This window comes from Lissotriton vulgaris, chromosome 4_1 (assembly GCF_964263255.1).
Source record: "Lissotriton vulgaris chromosome 4_1, aLisVul1.2, whole genome shotgun sequence".
In the NCBI taxonomy this organism is placed as follows: domain Eukaryota; kingdom Metazoa; phylum Chordata; class Amphibia; order Caudata; family Salamandridae; genus Lissotriton; species Lissotriton vulgaris.
In genome coordinates, this window is record NC_141691.1 from 570,324,256 (window position 1) to 570,345,175 (window position 20,920).

Below are 20,920 nucleotides of genomic sequence, written 5' to 3' on the forward strand. Positions count from 1 at the left end.
AACGACCGGTCCAGTCACAGACTGGAAGAAGACAGTGTCCGTAAACCTGGACAAGACCAGAGGGAAGCAGGCGGAGTGCACGCTGCCTGGAGAAGTCTGGTTAGGATGAGGGAAGACAGCAAGGTGACCAGACTGAGTTGCGAAAAGGAAAAAAAGAGAAGACCAGGAGAAGAGGTCTGCGTGGCACGTTTGCCACCACCGAAGAAAAGAGAATGAAGGGAGAAGTGGTCTGAGAAGCACGACGACAGGAAGATAAGAGAATGGAGTAGAACCAAGAGGAGTGTGGACCAAGACACTACGACACACAAAAAGGGGAGACCCCGAGGAGAACGTGAGAGGTGCAAACAGTCCACACGCACGACCGGGACACAAGTAACATCACTGGAAGCAAGCATCCACACGCACGACCGGGACACACGTAACATCACTGGAAGCAAGCAACCACGTGCGACCCGACAGTCATCCAGGAATGACGGAAGCGAGCAGGCCGGTCTGTTGGCAACAACCACCTCTGGGATGGAACGGACACAAGGGCCACGGAAATCCATGGGCAGAGGCCTCGGGGACACCGGTGGCAGCGGCTCCCCAACGAGAGACGGACTGTTGAAGCTCGCGCTGAAGATCCTGGAAGACCGAAGGTCGCACATGACGGAACCAGTGCCAACAACACCCTTTCAGGTGGAGCTTCGGACACGGAGAGAGGGCCCGTAGCGACGTCCTTCAACACTTTGGATCGACAAGGCGGCATGTCCTCTGGTCCAGTGGGAGCCTGGCAGAAGGGCCTCCGGGTCGTCCAGTGAGAGGGGACACCCACGAGAGAGGGGTATCCGTGAGAGGGATAAATTGCAGCTGAAGATCCCGTCAGGAATAGACACCAGCTTGGACCAAGCACCTTGACCAGGATGGTCCAGCGGAAAGCAACACACTTGGGACCGGCTATGGATACTTCTACACGTTCACAGGAAGCGAAACAGCGCGAGAGAGACTGTACAGTCCCCCCACAAGCTGCAAGTCTATTAAGGCAAGAAGAAACACCATTGCCAGCAATCAACGTGACCAGCAGTGGAGAAGACTACGTGGGAGGAGTCGTGATTAAGTTATGGGTTTTGTGTGAACTGTTTTCTTTCCCATAGGTTGGACTTTAGTTAGGGCAATTTTCTAACCTAAGGTTGGGAGGAATGTAGTAACATGAGACACGGTCTAGTGTCTCAGTTCTTTGTAATCTTGCAATCTTACACTTAACACCCACCACCAGGCGTCACAGGTCAGATGACCCTGGATAATAAAAGGGGCCGAGCGCACGTGCTCTAGGCCCATTACCCATCCCCAGCCACTGTGTCAGTGTCTGATTGCATGTATACAGATGTATGCAGAATGAGGGCCTAGCGCCCCCACCCCAATCACTACACATAACACCTCCGAACAAGATGGCAGAGGAGCTCTCCTCTAGTGACCGTCCGTCCCGCTCTCGGGCGTCTGTTGCGATGAGGTCCCCGGTGCCCCTCGTTAATGCACACGGAGGGCACGCTCAGCAGTTGGGGAGGGGGCGGGGGGATGGGGCCCGATCTCACCACCCGGCCGGCCTCTGGAGGATGGAGCTCACGCGACCTGCATCCTACTCCATCTGGGTCCTGGACACGCCCCGTTCTGTTCCTTTTATCCCTGGCCTGGCAATGCTTTGTAGAGGGCCTTGGTAAGGCTTACCTATAAGCCCTTACCATCATACTTAGTGGCCTGATCAGCCATCTTTATTCGAGTCACCCAACTCCATTTATTATGCTGCAATGTAACCTTTATTTAGTTCTTACTTTTTTGATGTGTGCTTCCTTTAAACTGATATGCGATTGCAACCTGAAACTTTTGAAGCTCAAGACTATCGTTCTTATTGCCATCACTTCAGCGCATCATGTCCGTGAGTTGAAGGTGTTGTCTGTGGCCTGTGCAGACTGGCTAAACTTCCTGGTGTAAAATCCACTCTTCTGACCCACCAAAGTTGTGAGGCAAATGCTTTGATATTCATTCAAACAATGAGGAATCTGCAGTTCTCTTCATCCAGAAGAAGTTACTTATCATTGGCAATACTATTACTGGTGAACACTGTAACTAACCACAGATTCATCAGTGCTCACTCTCTTGCCTATTCTGAGGGGTGGACTTTTCATAGATATTTAGGTTTTAAACTTGATTTAGCAATTGCCATTCAAATTCATTCTGAGCCCTGTCTCATTCTTCTTGAACCGTTGACCTGGTAATGTATGACTTTGCTTCCTCTCCATCTTAAGGCGCTTTGATGCCCTTAATTGGGTTAAGTTCCATATAGCGCGGTACAAATAACAAATTCATTCATTCATTCATACTCGTTTGTCTGTTATGAGTTAGAGGGCCAAGAAATGTTCTGTAGACAAACTGGCGTTTGTCGCTTATATGAAAAAATAAGAAAGCAGGAACTAATAATAAGTTTACATGTCACGCTGTATTTTATCACTATGACCTAGAATACGAGGATTTTTTTTTTAATTCAACCACCGGCATGGCATGATCCATTGTTACGCTTGTGGTTTTGCTTTTAACAGGCTTACCATGGGCTCCAAATCCCAGTATACAAAATGCTGTAGTTTAAAATGACACATTTGCCCACTTGTCAGCTGTGTTTTACAATTTTACAAAGTTGCCTTGTCAGCCGTTTAAACATTTTACAAATTCAATTACTCCATTTAAAAAATAAATAAAAAATCTTAAATCCAAAAGTAAACTGCTTATATATTTTGTGAGGGTTACTTTTTCTCTCACATCATTCATTAACACAAGCGTTGGCAAAGTGAATTGTTTTTTCTTATTTTCAGTGAAGGGTTTTAGACCAAGCTTCAAAATGCAATAAAGGTACAACATGGACAGCAGCAGCGCAACCTTCCATGACACAAGTTAGCCCCTTCGATGCTCATGATGAGCTCGTCATGCAGTACACTGCTCGTGTGCTCATGACGAGCTGAGCTCGTCATGAACAATGGGATTCAAGGGAGTGCAGCATCCGGGATTAATTGCTGCAGCACTGATGGTGTTAGGGACAGGTGATAGTAGCAGAAGGAACATTGCACGATTGTCTCACACATACTCGACCGGTACTACACAGACAGGTAACACAGTAAAGAGTGAGTGAGAGGCATTTAATGACTGATGTACAATTTCCATTAGCATATAAGAAGTACAAAACTCCTGAAAGAAACAGCCAAACCTCTTGTGTAAAATAAGATACATTCATACATTAATATAGGATGATGAACTCTCACCTACCTAGTGTGAAATGGTACATCAGGGGGTTCCTTATATTGCACTATGTAGCATTCAAGAGTGGTACTTTCCACTGGTTGTATAGCCTCCTAGTTATGGGTTCCCTAGTTTGGGTGCAATTATGTCACCTATGTCAATTTTTATGTTCTGTTAAACCTATATTAAAGTTGTTCGTGGGTGAGCTAAAATGTTTAATGGTATTTCCCTACTACAAAACTAAAAACAGGAGGGCTAAGCTATGGACCGTACTGCTCTATTGAGGTAAAGAGTCTTCCCCTGGAATAAAGGTATCTCACATCAAATATTGTGAAACATTTCCTTCTTCCTAGTGCATGTTCAGCAGCTTCAGAAATGAGGGTCAGAGGTGATGGGGCAAATTTTTCTGGGGCCCCAACCCTTAAAAGGTTTCACAGCGGGGGCGTGGCCAAGATGGCGGGCTGAGAGGACGCACTTGCCGAGAGCTCCCGAGCCCCTGTAAACCCTGCACCGCTCACAACCGCTGATCTCCCCCAGATCGAGCGGCTACCACACCTGGTGATCCCCGTGGTGGTACGGAGCAATCGGTGAGCCCCAGTTGTCCCGCCGCGGCGGTGGTTCCGCTCGGGTACCGACTGAGGCGGTGCCCGCTGAGAGACCTGCTGGAGGCCCGAGAGCCGCGAGACCTTCAGACTTGGTGTTCCGGCGAGGTGATCCAGCGACTGCGAGTGGCCTGCCGGCGTGCCCGTGCCATGGCGCCTGGGTGGGTGCCGAGGCGGCCTTTGTCGACGGAGCGGAGCTGAATAGACGATGGCAGCGGAGGCGTAGCCGACCTACGGCAACTACGCAAGACCCGGGCTTGAGAAGGCCTACCCCACGTGGCTGCTCCGGTTCCCCCCCTGGCTGCAGCGGAGTGAGGGCGCGCCTCCAGCGTGTTTGCACATCCCAGCGAGCCGGCCCTGGTTGCCTCGCGCCCTGCGAGCCTGCTCTTTGACTGTACGCCCTGCATGTGGTCCCGTGACGGGGGCCGTGGGTTGGCCTCGTTCCCTGGGCGTTGGCCCCATTGACTGTAACGGGCGGCCATTTTGAAGAACCCTGAGCAGCCGCCCGGCCTCGACGGGGGCCTCTAGTCTGCAGTGCCCTCTTACCAGCGATTGAGGGGCCGGCCGGCTTCTGCTGCTCAGCTGCCCTGGCCTGTGGCGCCCACTCGCCAAGCTGTGGGGGTCGGTGACTCCCGCCTCTCCAAGATGTCGAATGCCCGGGGACAGAGGAGAGGCGACCGGACTTTGCCGGACATGTTGGGGCGCGGTGCCCTGCGCAGCGGGGGGGGCCAGTCTGCCCCGAGCCCCCCAGCCAACTCCAGGGGCGCTGACGGCGGAGAGCCCCCAGTGACCCGGTCGTTCCTGGAGTCGCTGTTTAGCTCCTTGAGGGAGGATTTTCAGACTTTAAAGCAGGAGGTGGCCGGAGAGGTCCGGGAAGTCCGAAGAGAAGTGGACTCCCTGGGGGAGCGAGTTAACACTGTGGAGGCGGCTGGTCATTCTAGAGACGAGGAGATCACCCACTTGCAGCAGGAGGTCCTACGGCTGCGGGAACAACAGATCGAGTTACAGGCCCACGCCGAGGACCTTGAAAACCGGTCCAGGCGGAACAACATCAGGGTCCGGGGTGTTCCGTCCAACGAAGAGGGTGAAGACGTGGCCGCCTACCTGGGAGCCCTATTCCGCGAAATCCTGGGGGAGTCTGAGGACTTCCAAATACGTATCGACAGGGCGCACAGGGTTGGCCGTCCTCGCAGGGCCTCGGCGCCCCCCCCCGGACATTTTGGCCTTTCTGCCGGACTTCCCCTTGAAGTAGCGGATTCTCCGCGAGGCGCGGCGGCAGCAGCCTTTCCGCTTCAGAGATCACCCGGTGGCTCTATATCAAGACTTATCCACGATCACGCTGCAGAAGAGGAAAACATTCAAAATTGCCACGGACTTCCTCCGGGAGCATGAAACGCAGTATTCGTGGGGGCACCCCTTCCGATTGATTTTCCGGTGGAATGGAACATTGCATCAGCTTCGGTCCCTCCATGATGTCTGCGGAGTGTTGGGGATCACGGCTTCGGACACGGACACCCCGGTGCCGCGCCGCAGGCGTGGCACTCGGGACAGCTGGCAACAGGTCGGAGAGAGGCGGTCCCCGCCGCCTGTGAGGCCTGACTCGCCCACGATTCGAGCGGACATGTCGAGCGCTATCCAGGAGGCCTCCAGAGCGACAACGAACGGCGATGTGGCCTTGACGGCCTGAGCTTACTCCGGGGGGAGTCTACATTAGCTTTTCGTCATTGCAGGTGCGGGGGTTCTAGGGGTAGGGGGGGGGCGGGGGTGCTGGTGGTGGTGGCTGGACGTCCACTCGATCGACTTTCCACGGCCTTGTCCGATAAGGACCGGACTGGGACAATGACATTTTTGAATGGCTTGGGGAGCGGGGGGAGGAAGGGGAGTTGTTGGGGGAAGTTTCGAGGTCGGGGGGTTGTTGGGGGGAAGGGGGTTGGGGGGAGTGTGGGGCTGGGTGTGCGGGGTCCTGGGGGGGGTCCACACAGTTGGGGTGTTTTGGGGTTCGGGGACTGTACTGTGCCGTTGGGAAGTTTGCTCTCGCTGTGAGATGATTATTCTTGCTGTGGCCTCTGAGTTTTGCCCGGTGGGCCTTGCCCGCCTTCATGTGCGTTTCTGGTGTTCCCCTCCATGATAGCCCTTAAGGTTGTTACTCGGAATGTGAAGGGGCTGAATAATCCGATTAAACGGCGGGCTGTCCTGTCCCTGTTAGAGAATTCCCAGGCCGACATCTGCCTACTGCAGGAGACCCACCTGTTAGCCAAGGATTGTTCTAGAATACGCACCCCTAAGTTCCCCACGCAACTCTTTTCTTCCAGTGCTTCTAAAACAGCAGGTGTGGCGCTTTTGTTCTCGAGGGGGTTCAGAGGGGAGGTTTTGCAGAAGGTAGCGGAGCAGAAGGGAAGACTTCTGGCATACAGGATCAAGGTGGAGGGCTTGGTGTTTACTGTAGGCTCCATATACGGCCCCAATGACCATCCGGACCAATTTCTGCACAGGGCGCTGGAAGACGTGGCATCCACTCCTGACAGGCACATTGTACTGGGGGGGGACTTGAATGTGGTCTTTGATGCGGCTCTGGACAGGTCTGTGCAGCGGCGCCACCAGTTGGGGGAGCTTTCGGGCTCGGTTCGTACCCGACTGGAGGAGCTTGATATGCACGACATGTGGCGCCGCCTCCACCCCGCGACTCGCGCATACTCCTATTTCTCCCATGCCCACAAGTCCTACGCTAGGCTGGATCATCTCCTAGTGACGGGCCCGATGCTCGAACTGGCCTCGAATGCCGACATGGGGGTCCTCTCTCTCTCCGACCATGCGCCGGTGGAGGGCACCTTCCGTCTGCCTCCAGTGGCTCGCCCGAGGGGGGTCTGGTGTCTTAGGGACACGTTACTGCACAGGCGATCGACGGTGCAACAGATCCGCACGGCCATAGCGGACTTCCAGCGGGTCAAGGACAACGGCGACACCACCCGCGCAACGCAATGGGCTGCCCTGAAGGCTGTGCTTCGTGGCGAATTTATCGCTATCTCCTCTGCGGAGAACAAGGACCGCCACCTCAAAAGGGACGAGCTTACTCGACAGGTGCGGGAGCTGGAACAGGTACATCACAGAACGGGCGCCCCTCGAGTCTGGAGGCAGTTGAAGGCCGCCAGGAAACTCCTGTCCGCTCTTGACACAGACCGGGCGGAGTACGCGGTGCTTCGCCTGAAGCACAAGTATTACACTGGTGGGGACAGGTGCGGCCGGCTCCTGGCACACAAACTCAGGGTGCAACATCAACAGCACCGGGTGAAGGAGTTAGTTGCCCCTGCCGGGGGGTCGGTCACGGAGGACGAGCAAATCGCGGAAGTTTTCCGCAACTACTACGCTGACCTCTACGCTGGCGAGGCCCCCTCCACGCGGGCGGAGACTGACTATCTGGACTCGGTGTCGCTTCCATCGTTGACGCCGGATCAGATCCAATATCTGGAGCGGGAGATCCGGATTGAGGAGGTGGTTACGGCAATCTCCCGGCTCAAGACTGGTAAGGCCCCGGGACCTGATGGCTTCATCCCTCTTTTCTATAAGACCTTCTGCCAGGAGCTCGCGCCTCTGTTGACGCGTCTTTTTAACACATTTTCGGAGCCGGGTGCCATTCCCCCTGAATTTCTTCAGGCTACGGTCTCTGTGATCCAGAAACCGGGCAAGGATCGGACTGCTTGCGGGTCCTACCGCCCAATCTCGCTTTTGAACACAGACCTGAAGGTTTTCACTAGCATTCTGGCGGCACGTCTGGCGCTCCATCTCCCGGGCATGGTCGACTCGGATCAGGCCGGCTTTGTGCCAGGCAGGCAGACTGTGGACAACACGAAGAGAGTGACTCATATCCTTGAGAAGGCCTCGAGGATTCCCGGGGAACGCATGCTCCTCTCCATTGACGCGGAAAAGGCGTTTGACAGGGTGCACTGGCCTTATTTGGAGAAGGTCCTGGGCAGATTTGGGGTCGGCGAGAAGTTCCGGCACTTGATTTTCAACTGCTACCGTTTCCCATCCGCGGTGGTCCGGGTGAACGGGGGCAGCTCTCGGCACTTTCCAATAGAGCGTGGTACGAGACAGGGGTGCCCACTGTCCCCACTGCTCTTCGCTCTTTATATGAAGCCGTTCGCTCAAAGGGTCCGCCAGAACCCCGACATCATAGGAGTCCGGATGGGAGAGTTCCACCATGCTCTCAGCCTCTACGCGGACGATGTCATACTGACACTCGACGACCCGCGGAGGTCCCTGCCTGCATGTATCGCGGAACTAGAACTCTTTGCCACGGTGGCGGGCTTCAAGGTGAACCTTGGGAAGTCTGCGGCCCTTGATATCTCGCTGACTAGCGCCACCAGAGCTGACCTGCAGAGGCTTTTCCCCCCTGAGCTGGTCTGGGGACCGGATTCCGTATCTGGGGATCCTTTTGGCACCCTCACTCCCCGCGATGGTCACGGCCAATTACACAGCTTTGAGTGCAAAGATCAAGGAGGAATTGGCCCGCTGGGGTAAGGGCACGTTGTCGCTGCTGGGCAGGGTGGCCGCGGTAAAGATGACCCTCCTGCCACAGGTCCTGTACCTGTTCAGGGCACTCCCGCTACAGCCTCCCAAAGGATGGCTCGCGGAGAATCAATCGGCCATCGCACGTTTTGTGTGGCAGGGCCGTAGGCCTAGGATTAAACGTACCATAGCTACGCTGGCGCCGGAGTCTGGTGGACTTGGGATACCAGACCTGCAGAAGTACTTTCAGGCCGCCCAATTGCGCTATTTTGTGGAGTGGAGCCGGTGGGAATCGGATAAACACTGGCTGTTTCAGGACCAGGCGGTGGCGGGCAGAACGCTGCAGGAGGTGCCTTTCCTGAGACGGGCCCATCGGCCCCCTAACCTTTACGCCTCCTTCGTGACGCGGGTCCCGCTTCGTGTGTGGGACTCTGTGGCCACCAAACACGAACTCACTACCTTTCCCTCTCCTTTCACGCCACTGATTGGTAACCCGGACTTTGGCCCGGGTATGGAACCTGGAGCCTATGATCACTGGCGGGCGGCCCGTTGTTGCACTTTATATCATCTATATGGCCCAGAGGGTGTCGTTCCCTTCCAGGACTTGCGTCGGGATTATGGCCTCCCCGAAACGGAACGCATGCGGTATATGCAGGCGCGTCACTGGGCGCTACAGCCTCAAGTGCGCGCGACGGCAGACCGGACGATCACAGCGTATGAGCGCTGGCTAGTGACTCGCTCGTCGGACGCCAAGCTTATCTCCGACTTGTATAAGATGCTGCAGCCCCCCCCTTCTCACATATACAACCCGGGTAGGGAGCGATGGGAACGGGAGCTTGGTCGAGTACTGAGCCATACTGAATGGGACCACATCTCCTACCGAGCGCGCCACTCCGCCTATCACACCGGGCTCACAGAGACCTTTACCAAAATCACTACCTATTGGTATCGCACTCCTGAGAAATTACATGAGATGGACCGCTCAATACCTGGGACGTGCTGGCGCAACTGTGGTCAGACTGGCACACTTACTCATATATTGTGGGAATGCCCCCTTCTGGCTCCTTACTGGGAGGAGGTCCTCAATGAGGTTGACAAATGCTTTGGAATAGAACTGCCCCGTTTCCCTGCATATGTCCTATTGGGTTTGCCGAATGGATTGATGTACCCTCTCAGATCTAAAAGGGGTAGGCAGACAGCGATAGCTTTGGGGTCAGCAGTACAGAACATACTCATCCACTGGCGCTCCACCACGCTCCCCAATGTTGCCGGCTGGCTGCACAGATTGTGGCATGTCCTTGGCATGGAGAAGCTGTCCCTGGTGGTGGCGGGAGACGTGGACGCTTTTGAGGAGCTGTGGGCACCCTTCCATAATTTGTTATGCTCAGAATTCAAAGAAATCACCTGCCCTAGGTATCTGAGACTGTTGCGGCTGACACCGCTGCCAGACCTGCCTGTTTGATCGGCCCGAGTTGGTAACTGGTAGTGGGGGTAGACAATGGGTTGCCACAGGGGAAGAGCGAGTAGTTGGCGGCACAGTACAGGGGGTGGGGGAAGCGGTGTGGGGGTTGGGGGGTTGTTGGTTGGGTGGGAGGGGGGGCAGGGTTGTTCCCCCCCCCCTTTTTTCCTTTTTCCTTTCTTCCCCTTTTGTTTTCACCCACAGGTGCGCGAGCTGTGAGATCCAGGCACGATTGTGCCCACCGTGTCGTAAAGACTGCCTTTATGTATCTAATGTACCATACGCACTAATTTTGAGGGGCACCTGTGGTTCTAGGTTGTTTTTGTTGTTTCCTTCCTTACCCTGCTTCAATAAAATACTTTAAACCTAAAAGGTTTCACAGCGTGCTGTTGTCTAAGCTGTCCACACTTGCAGCATGTTTCACAGGGGGAGTCACTTTAATGTAGCCGGTGCTAGGTAATAGGCCATGCCCATACTGCCAAGCCACACTTGCAGCTGACTGAATGTGGGAAGACAGAGTGCATAGGCCTTGGGAACGCAAACCACACTTCCAACACTAAACCATACTCCCAGCACTAAAACACCTTCAGCTTCGCTACCAGCGCCAACAGGGCAGTGGTACTAAAGCAGTGCCGGCCGGGTACCATAATTCTCTGCAACCTTGTCTGCGCTGCTGTGAGGACAAACAGCGCTGTGGAGGTTAAGGAAAATAGCTCTTGGCTAATCCTGGACCTCATGCCCTGCTGAAAGTGTCGCTGGCTGCCACTTTATTTACAGATGAGTTAAAACTTTTATGGAAACAACAGTATTTTAGGTCATTTCACTTTAGCACCTTAAATAATATCATTACTCCAGTATCCTTTATTAGGAATAGCGACCCACACCTTTTCTGCCACCACAGTTTTATTAATGACTCGAAGCAAGTCATTTGTTTTGTTTCTTACATGAAAGCATTTATTTTTATAAATATAGGGACATTGTGGTGTATCAACCCATACACGGGAGAGATTGCCGTACAGTATATATATCCTTAACTGAATTATTTGAAAGTACTCTCAGATGTGGTGATTATGGAAAAGGAGGCGCAGGGAAGAAAAGTAAGTGCCTAGGGTCACACAGTGTTGTCAAGTTTAGAAGCTAATATTGAAACCACGGTTCCATATCAGACTTCTGTACTGATACCAATTTTATTAGTGACCGAAGAGGCTAAACAGTTGTCTTGTGCCACCTATACACGGCCTCTATTGTAGATGAAGCAACATTATCATAACTTCTCAGGGTCTCACAGTTTGGTCAAGCTTGGAAACAGTGACTTAAACTAGGGCCTCTGGGTCAGGCGCATGGAACTAGTTTTTAATCTGAGTCCAACAAAAGCTTCAAAGTAGCATGTTAGACAAGTGCATTCAAAATATCCTTTGTATTTTTATAAGCTGGGACAACAGCGTTGGAACCACCCCTTTTCATAGAACAGGTACATCTTGGTCAAAAACAGTTCAAGCATCCCAATTTCAGAGGACAGGTACAGCTAGGGTTGCAAGAGCACAAGCCTTTTCCATCACAAAAGAGGGCCAAATGGGCAGAAGCAGTGCAAACGTTACTTCCTCACAGCACCAGTACTGTACAGCAGTAACAAAGCACGCTTCTCTCGCTCACAGAAGGCAATGTGTGAAATCTTCCATTTCCCACAGAACAGAGATTTAATCTTCCACAGAACATGTACAGCAAAGGCATGAGTGACATGTTACAGATAGATCTGTGGCGTGGGTGCTCAACTCACGAATATGAACGTATAAGTGGATGAGTGAGTGAATATGCACGTTTTGACAAGATTTTCGCTTAGGTGATATTCCAAGTCCGCATCCTGAAAGTCCTGCTGCGCTCAGTTGGAGAGCTGCTACTTGAGTGGATTCTTTTAGTGTTCGAAGTATTGAGAAGTAGACATCACCCAATTGTTCATTGTTATTTGGAGCAACTGCACTGCAGTATAACTAACTATGAAAACGTTTGTAATGCAGATGAGCCAGGTACTGTTCAGTCCCAGGCTGAGTGCTGTTCCTTTTCAAAATGTTGATGGCCACCAGTACTGGAAAGTTTCAGGGTGATCTTTCAAGTGGGGTGTGAGGAAATAAACAAGCATTTGCAATGCAATAAGTCTTGCGTTACTGAAAGTTTTAGCTAGTGTAATTGCTAATAATAATGCAACACCAATAGCTCAAACTTTCGGTAATGCGAGAGCTATTGCATTGCCAATGTTTTTTTTCTGTTTGTTTTAAGCAATAAGCGCTGGTTCCTTTGAAGACAAATGTCTATATTCAAAGACTACGCACCCTACCAATAATCCGAATTTAAGGACACCAATGAGTTCCTCCAACAGAATGTGTCCAAATAAAAGCAGTACATGACAAGTGTAAGCCGCTAATACGTTTTAAGGTTGAATAGGTTGTACCCACACGCTCATCTTTCAACGTACTTTGCCTCCTTTTACTCCGAAAGCAAAATAAATATGAAAAAAATAACAACCAAAACAAATGCCCCTCTCAAATCGTGGCACCATGTTTCAGATTCTATAATGTTGACATGAAATGGTCAATAACAGAAGTGCACAAGAATACGTTTATACATCCCTGAAGGTACATCAGTAACTCCAAGATTCAAGTACTGTACTTACTCAATTACAGCAGGTTGAGTTTGATATCTCACCTCATCCAGCATCCACAAAAAGAGCTGCTAGCCCATAACCTATTGCAAATCCAAGGCAGCTGACATACGTTTCAAAATCTACATAAACTTTTAGTCAAGGAACAGTGCTTAAAATAACCTTACATGAAGTCAGTGGGAATATGATTTGTAGCCAGACATATTTTAGTATTCTACAAAAACTCCTGCTTACAAGAGATTTTGCACCTTTCTTCTCCACTTCTATAAAAACACACATACCATTTTCAAAACGTGCGTATCGTCTGATTCTTCCAGAGACCAGGTTTTACACAAAGCTTTATAAGAGGTTGGATGCCCGACCGAACAACTTGACCTAAAAATGGGGCGGGCTCTCGAAGAGGCGTGGTCGACCTAATTAAGAGCGTGGCTTAAAAACATAAGCTAAAAACCTGTGCTTAGCATAGTATGCTGTTCGACTGGTATGTTGCTCCTTCTGTCATTGCATCCAGATATATAATAAAAGTAACATTCCACCTCAACAAGCCAGGCCTCTTGGCGTTGTCAATGGTTGTTAGTTGCTTAAGATAAATAAGCTACAACTATGGCTTTGTTGTATAGAATATTAAAAATGCTTCAGTTCCGGAATGATGAGGCTGTGAAAGAACTAGAACGAGTCTTTTCGAAGTTTCATCAAATGCAGTGAACAGTGGGTATTGCTGCAGAGGTAATATTTTTTTTCACCTTGAGAGCAATTGCAAAAATGGAGAGCCCAATGGTGACTCGTCTCAGCAACTGCTTTCTAGAACTACCGGTGCAGGGACTGGTGGGACCCGGCCCACTTAAAGCCCTGGTCATCGGGAGGTTGAGAAGGGAAAGGACGGGGACCATTATGCACTGCTTCATTGATGGAGATGGCCATCTGTACGGCACAACTGTACTGCTTTTCAACAATGATGGTAGCAATTATGCGCACTGAACATCAGCAGTGCACTTTTGGCAGGGAAATTAACACCACGGGTGGAAGATTTGCACGGCGGTACTCCAGCGAAGGAGTTACTATGCACCCTTTGCGTAGGATCAACCGCTTATGTCAGTGCTGCACTGCTGACACGGAAGTGAATCTTCTGGATCACAGCGCTGCAAAGTACTCAGCCAGCACACATCATGGACAGCAGCACTGCACTACTGACGCAGAGCTGACACTTATGGTTGGTAGCCCTGCACTGTTCTCCACCAGGGTGTTATACACACCTGTACATCAGTGCTGCTTCACTGATAGGCATCTGGACACTGCACCAGAGTAGGGCTCGATACACCCTCCCGGCACCACCACGGCACTACTGCGGGGATATGTGCGGGTCCGAAGACAGCCCTATTGTCAGATGTTTGCCCTTTCACATGTGCTGCAGCACACCATTGATTCTGCGGCTCTGGACAGGATGCCCCAAGGCTTGGGTTGGTTGACTGATTGCACTGGGCGTTATCAAGCATGGCTCTGCCTGCGAGTGGAGGCAGGGCCACACCAGTCTTGCTAATTGTTACGTGCCACGAAGCTTCACGTGTTCTACTGGTGCCAAGCACTTCACCCTGCTGAGATACCTGCCCTGTATGCGTATGGTGCAAGCACACCTCAGTGTTATGGAGGAGAAGACCAGAGATGGGTTTGTCCTTAAAGTTAACTAGCATGCAATCCCCACAAAGGCCAGAGATAGCACACTGCCTATGAATCTAATCATGTGTCTCCTAACGGTTGAGAGGCAGAGACGGAAGTATGTTTCATATGGAGGAAGCTTGGCTCCTAAAGCTGGAGGTGATCCTCATGTGCGAAGCTCAGTGGTGAAGGTACACTTTCTCTGGGCTCCCTCAATCCTTTCCACCCTGCACTGATGCTGCTGGTTAATACTATAAAAGTGGCGCATTTAACAATTCGGTTAGCTACAAACTGACCCCACTAGCAAATCAGATAGCTAAAAAAGAAGCCCGCATTTAAATCAGGGCAGTTTTGAATTTGTAAAGAGGCGCTGTTTAAGCATTTTGAAAGGAATGGGACGCTGCATGCTGACATGCTCCCATTAAACGTTATTCCCACATGTGCAAAATTCCAGCAAGTCTGTTGAACTGAAAGAATTTATAAGTGGGATCGGAACCGCCAATAGTAGTAATGCACCAGACTGCACATGGGACTGGGTGTACGTCGCTACTCGTACCAGCGGCAATACTCCATGGGAGTGAACTAATCGGAGAAGGTAGAACACGCATGCATTTGCAGTCTACGATTTTTTAATGACAGACACAAAAGCCAATCCAAAGCGTGGGAGGAGTCCGACCCCACAAAGTGCAGACAGCAGATTGTCTATCAGCACAAGCGGTGTTGAGGCTCGACCTAAAAAAAAGGGGGAGGGGGATAAGGGTAAACATAATTTCCCCCTCAGTCCCTTGGGAAATTTTAGGAAGCGATACAGAAAAATGCCTGAACGTAATTACACCAAATTTGGCCCGAAAATTAGAACTTTACTCAGTGTGATTTTTACATGCTTGTTTTTGTTTTTCACTTGAGGCCGGCGAGGCAGCTAAAACTGTATTTAATCCAGACGTTTTAAAAACAAAATATATATGCTTTGAACCGAAGTAATATATTAGAGCAGGAAATTCGTAATATGAATGAGAACGGACACCACATGATAAAGGTTTTTTTTGTGTTATTTTTTAGTTAAAACCTATAGTTTAGATCACTACTGTGCCGAGCTTTCGATGTATTTTGTTAGTGGCTTGAACTTGTCTGTAAAAAACTACATAGCATTAGATTACAATCACGACATTAGTAGCTCATTTATCGGGGTGTGTCCTCGTATACAATGGCAGGATAGGAAAGTGCGCGCACAAGTGCTGTCAGTGTTGTCCCTGGGGCCTAACCTGTTCTCTCTCTGGAATGCTAAGGGAGGCGTGATTTGAGTAGCCCCAAGTCATATCTTTTTCCGCTTGGAGAACGAGGGCGTGAATAAACTCTTCATAAGGAGGTTAATAAAATGTATTACTGCCCGCCTATCTCTGCAGAGGCCGTACGGAACAGCATTAGTCATTGTTTATGATTTGGGAGTTTTACATATTTTTTTCTGCTGTGACTAACCGAAATGTCGTGATGGTACTCTAAGCCAATCCCCTGACGCCTTGCTTTTCTGACATGTACATATGCCACATCAGCAGCTGTTTGGAATGTGTATGCTGGTGTGTAGATTTTTAAATACGATTGCAGTACAGAGTATTACTGTTTTAGTGGCATCAGTGCGTCATGGACTGGCCACTGGATGGCAGGGAATGTGAGGTAACAGATTGTAGAAGCGTAGTCTGTAACATATTCTGCACTTTTAAAACTGCCTTGATGTGTGTCTATGATCACGATTAAAATATGCGCATGAAATGTGTGTGCTCGTTATGTCTGCAGATGGGAGTGGAGATACCGTGAAAACCCTGGAAGGTCTTCAGGTGAGGGTGAGGCGGCAGGAAAATTTACTTCAGCGCTGCAAGGAAATGATTCGGACCCACAAGGAGCGCAGCGCCCAGCTGAGCAGCGAGAAGGAAACATTGCAAGAGCAGCTGGAAGAGCGACTGCAAGAGCTGGAGAAAATGAAGGTAGGTCCGTCACTCTGCCGACTGCCGGTGTTTCGAGTTCACTCTCAAACCTGGGTATCAACAGCACGGAGTTTGTACAGATCCTTTACTGGAGGAGGGGAGGGCCCGCACCCACAGCAAGCGTATCTCATTGGCCCACGTGTAGAGTTTGTATTTGTTTAGAGGGGCTCCGCCCCCTCCGCCTGAAGGAGGACAGCAGGTGTTTTTTCCTAATTGAGCTGACCAGTGCGTCGTCTTGTGCACCCCACAGCAGTTAGCCTGAGTCATTATTTAATTCTACGGTACCTTATATACACTAAGTAAGGCCTTTGTTCCCCTTCGCTGCATCCACTTTATCTCGGACAGGGCCCACTGTCACAGGGGTCCTGATGTGCCTATGGAGATTTTAATTGCCCGAATAGGGAAGTGGCTGTTGTGTCTCGAGCCCGGAACCTGTTCTTTACACTTCTAGGCTCGAGCACTGCACAGCTGTGTTCTTGCGCTCGTGCATCGAGTGCATCCTCGCTCTGCCTAATGAATATTACCGGTGAGTAACCGGTCATTATTCAAACTGTGGTTGGGGTTCCTGATGTATGTAGGTGGTTGAGGGCAGATCGGGAGGTGAGAGCTGGTCGGCGAATGCGTCCGCGTCTCCTCTGTAAATCGGGGTTATGTTATCAATAAAGAATAATCCATGAATACTGACTACGATTATTCTTCACAACAAGGGCGACGAGGATGGGATATGGGGAAGTTTCGAGTCAGAGATGGGAAGAATGGAGGGATTATTTGATAAATTATTTAGAAACGTTTGAGAGTAAGGAATTGACCCCAGAAAGGAAGAAGAAAATACTTTTGCATTGTCTTGGACCAGGTGGGTTAAGAGTTTACAATAGAATTGAGAAAAAGAATGTCAGTGGGAGTGAAGGTAATGTCTTTACACAAGCTATAAATGATCTCAATACTTATTTTGCACCTACTGTTTGTAGGGCGGTACATAGGTTTAATTTTTTTCATAGGAAGCAAGAGTCAAATGAGAAAATAGAGGACTATATTGCTTCGCTCAGAAGACTTGCCTTGGCTTGTAATTTTGGCACCTTAGAGGAAGAATTAATACGCGATCAACTTGTGATGCATTGCAATAATAGTGGTTTGCAGGATAAGTTATGGGTAAATGGTGATGCCAGTCTAAGAGAAATTTCAGCGATAATTAGCAAAGCTGAATTAACCTCTAGGTGCGCTATAACGGTGGTTAATAAAGCCAAAGGTGAGAACAGTGACGAAATAATTAAAATAGTTAGGACGCCTGTTCAACCCAAGACAAATTCAAACCAAAGTAAGTATGCCTTTAAGGGGAAAGGCGTAACAGGAGAAACTAGCAATGCTACTGCTTTTGAGAATAAAGGGGATTGTTTCCGTTGTGGTAGTTCAACACATCTTGCTAATGACAGAAGATGCCCTGCCTTAGGTCAAACATGTGCCTATTGCAAAATGACCGGTCAATTTGCTAGAGCATGTAAAAATAATAAAAGTGTGAAGTGTATTGTGGAAGAGTGCGATGAGGACTACGATAGCAGTGAGCAAGATATAGGTGATGTTGTGGTTTCTTATGTGAGTGACGAGTGCGATGACAACTATAATAGTAGGGAATTAGATATTGGTGATAACGTTGTACAAGATTTGATCGTTGTATAAGATTTGATCTGTATAGTCCCCTTCCGGGTCTTTCGCACTTAACAACATCACGGTGTGGATTGCAAAATGCAGAAACATGCTGACAGGGACATAATTGTAGGCTTGCAATTTTAAAGAAGTGTGTCAATTTAGAAAAAAATGGGTGACCAGAGAAGTATGGTATGGAGAGATTTAAAAAAAAAAATGAGTATAACAGGGAGAAATCCTTTTATCTTATATTTTTATTTTTATTTGTTTTTGTGTCTCAGTTTGTTATTGTAAAGGGGGGAGAAGTGTTGTGTCTCGAGCCCGGAACCTGTTCTTTACACTTCTAGGCTCGAGCACTGCACAGCTGTGTTCTTGCGCTCGTGCATCGAGTGCATCCTCGCTCTGCCTAATGTGTCATTATTGAAACTGTGGTTGAGGTTCCTGATGTATGTAGGTGGTTGAGGGCAGATCGGGTGGTGAGAGCTGGTCGGCGGCTGCTCCGCGTCTCCTCTGTGAATCGGGGTTATGTTATCAATAAAGAATAATCCATGAATACTGACTACGATTATTCTTCACAACAGTGGCCACCATTTTTCCCTTTGAACGCTGTTTTGAAGTCTCAAATGAGGCAGGAGTTTCTCTGTTGATATTGGCCAGAGGAATGTGCTTTGATTGAGCTAAGAACATATCTGCAGCCTCTTACAACATTATGAAGCTGCACTTTACGCAGGATTTTTTTATAACACGTATTTTCCAGTGTAGCCAGGAACTATTTTCCTCTGCTTTGCAAATATGAAAGATTGAGTTGAATGTGATGGAATCTAAACCTGTGATAATCGGGTCACAGACCGTTCTTTCCAATAAGTGCTTAATCCACGGAATTTTATGAAAACGCAGATGTAGGATTTTTTTAAAGCTAAAAACGTAGAAGATGCATAATGAAAGAAGAGTTTGTGATGCACAAACCGACCTTTTTCTGTTAAGCTCACTAATCGAAAAGCCTCTTTGGTAAATACATAAAATATTCAACTGTTATAGACGGCCGTATATAGTGCAACAACCTCTTTTATTAAACTCGGGGTTCTTGGGCCCCAATCTACGGCGGCACTTCCTGTGAGATCATTGGACGTTGCACATGCCAGTTCGCTCCTTCAGTTTTAGGACTTGTACCATATTTATGCCTCTGCATTTGCTTTTTCAAGATGCTAAGCATTACCATCTCAATCAATCAATCATTCATAGCATTTGTAAAGCGCACTATGTACCCGTGAGGGTCTCAAGGCGCTGTGTGTGGTGAAGGGGGGGGGGGGCGAGTGCTGCTACTGCTCGAAGAGCCAGGTCTTGAGGAGTCTTCTGAGGGTCAGCAGGTCTTGGGTCTGCCGTAGGTGGATGGGGAGGGTGTTCCAGGTCTTGGCGGCGAGGTGGGAGAATGATCTGCCGCCGGAGGTCGCTTTTCGGATGTGGGGGACTGTGACTAGGTTGGTGGAGCGGAGCTGGCAGCTGGGGGTGTAGAAGCTGAGTCATCTGTTGAGGTATGTTGGTCCGGTGTTGTGGAGTGCCTTGTGTGCGTGGGTGAGGAGCTTGAAGGTTATCCTCTTGTTGACGGGGAGCCAGTGCAGGTCTCTCAGGTTAGGTTGAGATGTGGTTGCTGCGGAGGATGTCGAGGATCAGGCGTGCAGAGGCGTTCTGGATGTGTTGTAGTCGTTTCAGGAGTTTGGCCGAGGCTCCTGCGTAGAGGGCGTTTCCATAGTCCAATCTGCTGCTGATGAGGGCCTGAGTGACCGTTCTTCTCGTTTCGGTGGGGATCCACTTGTAGATCTTGTGGAGCATGCAGAGGGTGTTGAAGCAGGAGGAAGAGACAGCTTTGACCTGCTTAGTCATGGAAAGAGTGGAGTCGAGGATGACCCCAAGGTTGCATGCATATTCGGTGGGAGTTGGGGCTGTTCCCTGTGTGGTCGGCCACCAGGAGTTATCCCAGGCCGAGGGGGTAGATTAGAGGATGAGGACCTCCGTCTTGTCGTCTTGTCAGAGTTCAGCTTCAGTTGGCTGTTCCTCATCCATTCGGCGACGGCCTTAATTCCTTCGTGGAGGTTAGGTTTGGCGGTGAGGGTGGTCTTTTGGTGAGAGAGAGTATCATCTGGGTGTCGCGGCATAGGAGATGATGTTGAGGTCGTGCAGTCGGGCAACGTGGGCGAGCGGTGCCATGTAGATGTTAAACAGCGTTGGGCTGAGGGATGAATCCTGGGGTACGCCGCAGATTATCTCAGTGGATTTGGAGGAGAAGGGGGGGGGGTGGCGGATGCTCTGTGTCCTGCTGTATGCACATATATGTGTATACTAACATTTCTATAGACGTGTACTTGCAGTTTTGAATCCCGTCCGGTACAGCTTACTCCCTCTTCTGTCATGGGTCGATAACATGAGTATCATGGAGTTTGTTGTTATAAAAATGTTCTCCATAATGGAGTGTTTGCTGTTATTAATTAATCTCGAATGGGTCCATCCACAAGCTGATTGTGGCACCTTTTTTATTCATTTTCAGGAAAAAAAAATGCCTTTATTATTCGCACTTCTGCATTGTTATATTGGTGGGTACGATTTGCTAAAAAGAGCCATATAAAAAGCTATCTAAAAACGCTAGTCTTTAATTTGCATTTCTGTCTTTTTAATAAAGTAACATGAAAATATAGCAGGCATTCGTCCGCAAGAGTAGAGAACAAATACTGTCAACGTTTGGCTTCTGGCTGGCCCATGCTATTCTACAGGGCACAGCAGCTCAGAAGCATCTCAGTTGGAGTCCCATGATTGTACACACATCTTTATGTACCACTGTCCAACAAAAAAACCTTTCTCTTTGTCCTTTGTTTATGAATTCTGTAACGAGGCCAGTGATGGAGAGCTACGATTACAAGTACATTGGATTTCTTTATTCTATATTTCTTGAATTCAGCGGCATGTTAAAAATAATCCCTAGGCGAGAAACTGGTCATAAGAGTTTAAGAATGGGAGGTTGGCCAACATTAATGATGTCCCTTTTAGCCATACGGACTTGCACTGCAATCCCCTTTACATCATCTTGCTGTCCAGTACACTCACTCACTCATAACCTACCAGTAGACCATCTCCCTTTGACGATGCCAACATACACATGTCAATCTTC

At 49.6% G+C, this 20,920-nt stretch overlaps 1 protein-coding gene across 3 annotated transcripts in view; it reads left to right on the forward strand.

The window, feature by feature from the left end:
- The window catches only part of GOLGA4 (golgin A4), an 853,888-nt gene that overhangs the window by 304,862 nt on the left and 528,106 nt on the right, over positions 1–20,920 (forward strand). For all 3 annotated transcript variants that reach the window (XM_086964776.1, XM_086964774.1, XM_086964775.1), the window contains one exon: positions 15,932–16,119. In XM_086964776.1, coding sequence (XP_086820902.1) covers positions 15,932–16,119 — 188 coding nt within the window. The remainder of the gene's footprint in view (positions 1–15,931; positions 16,120–20,920) is intronic.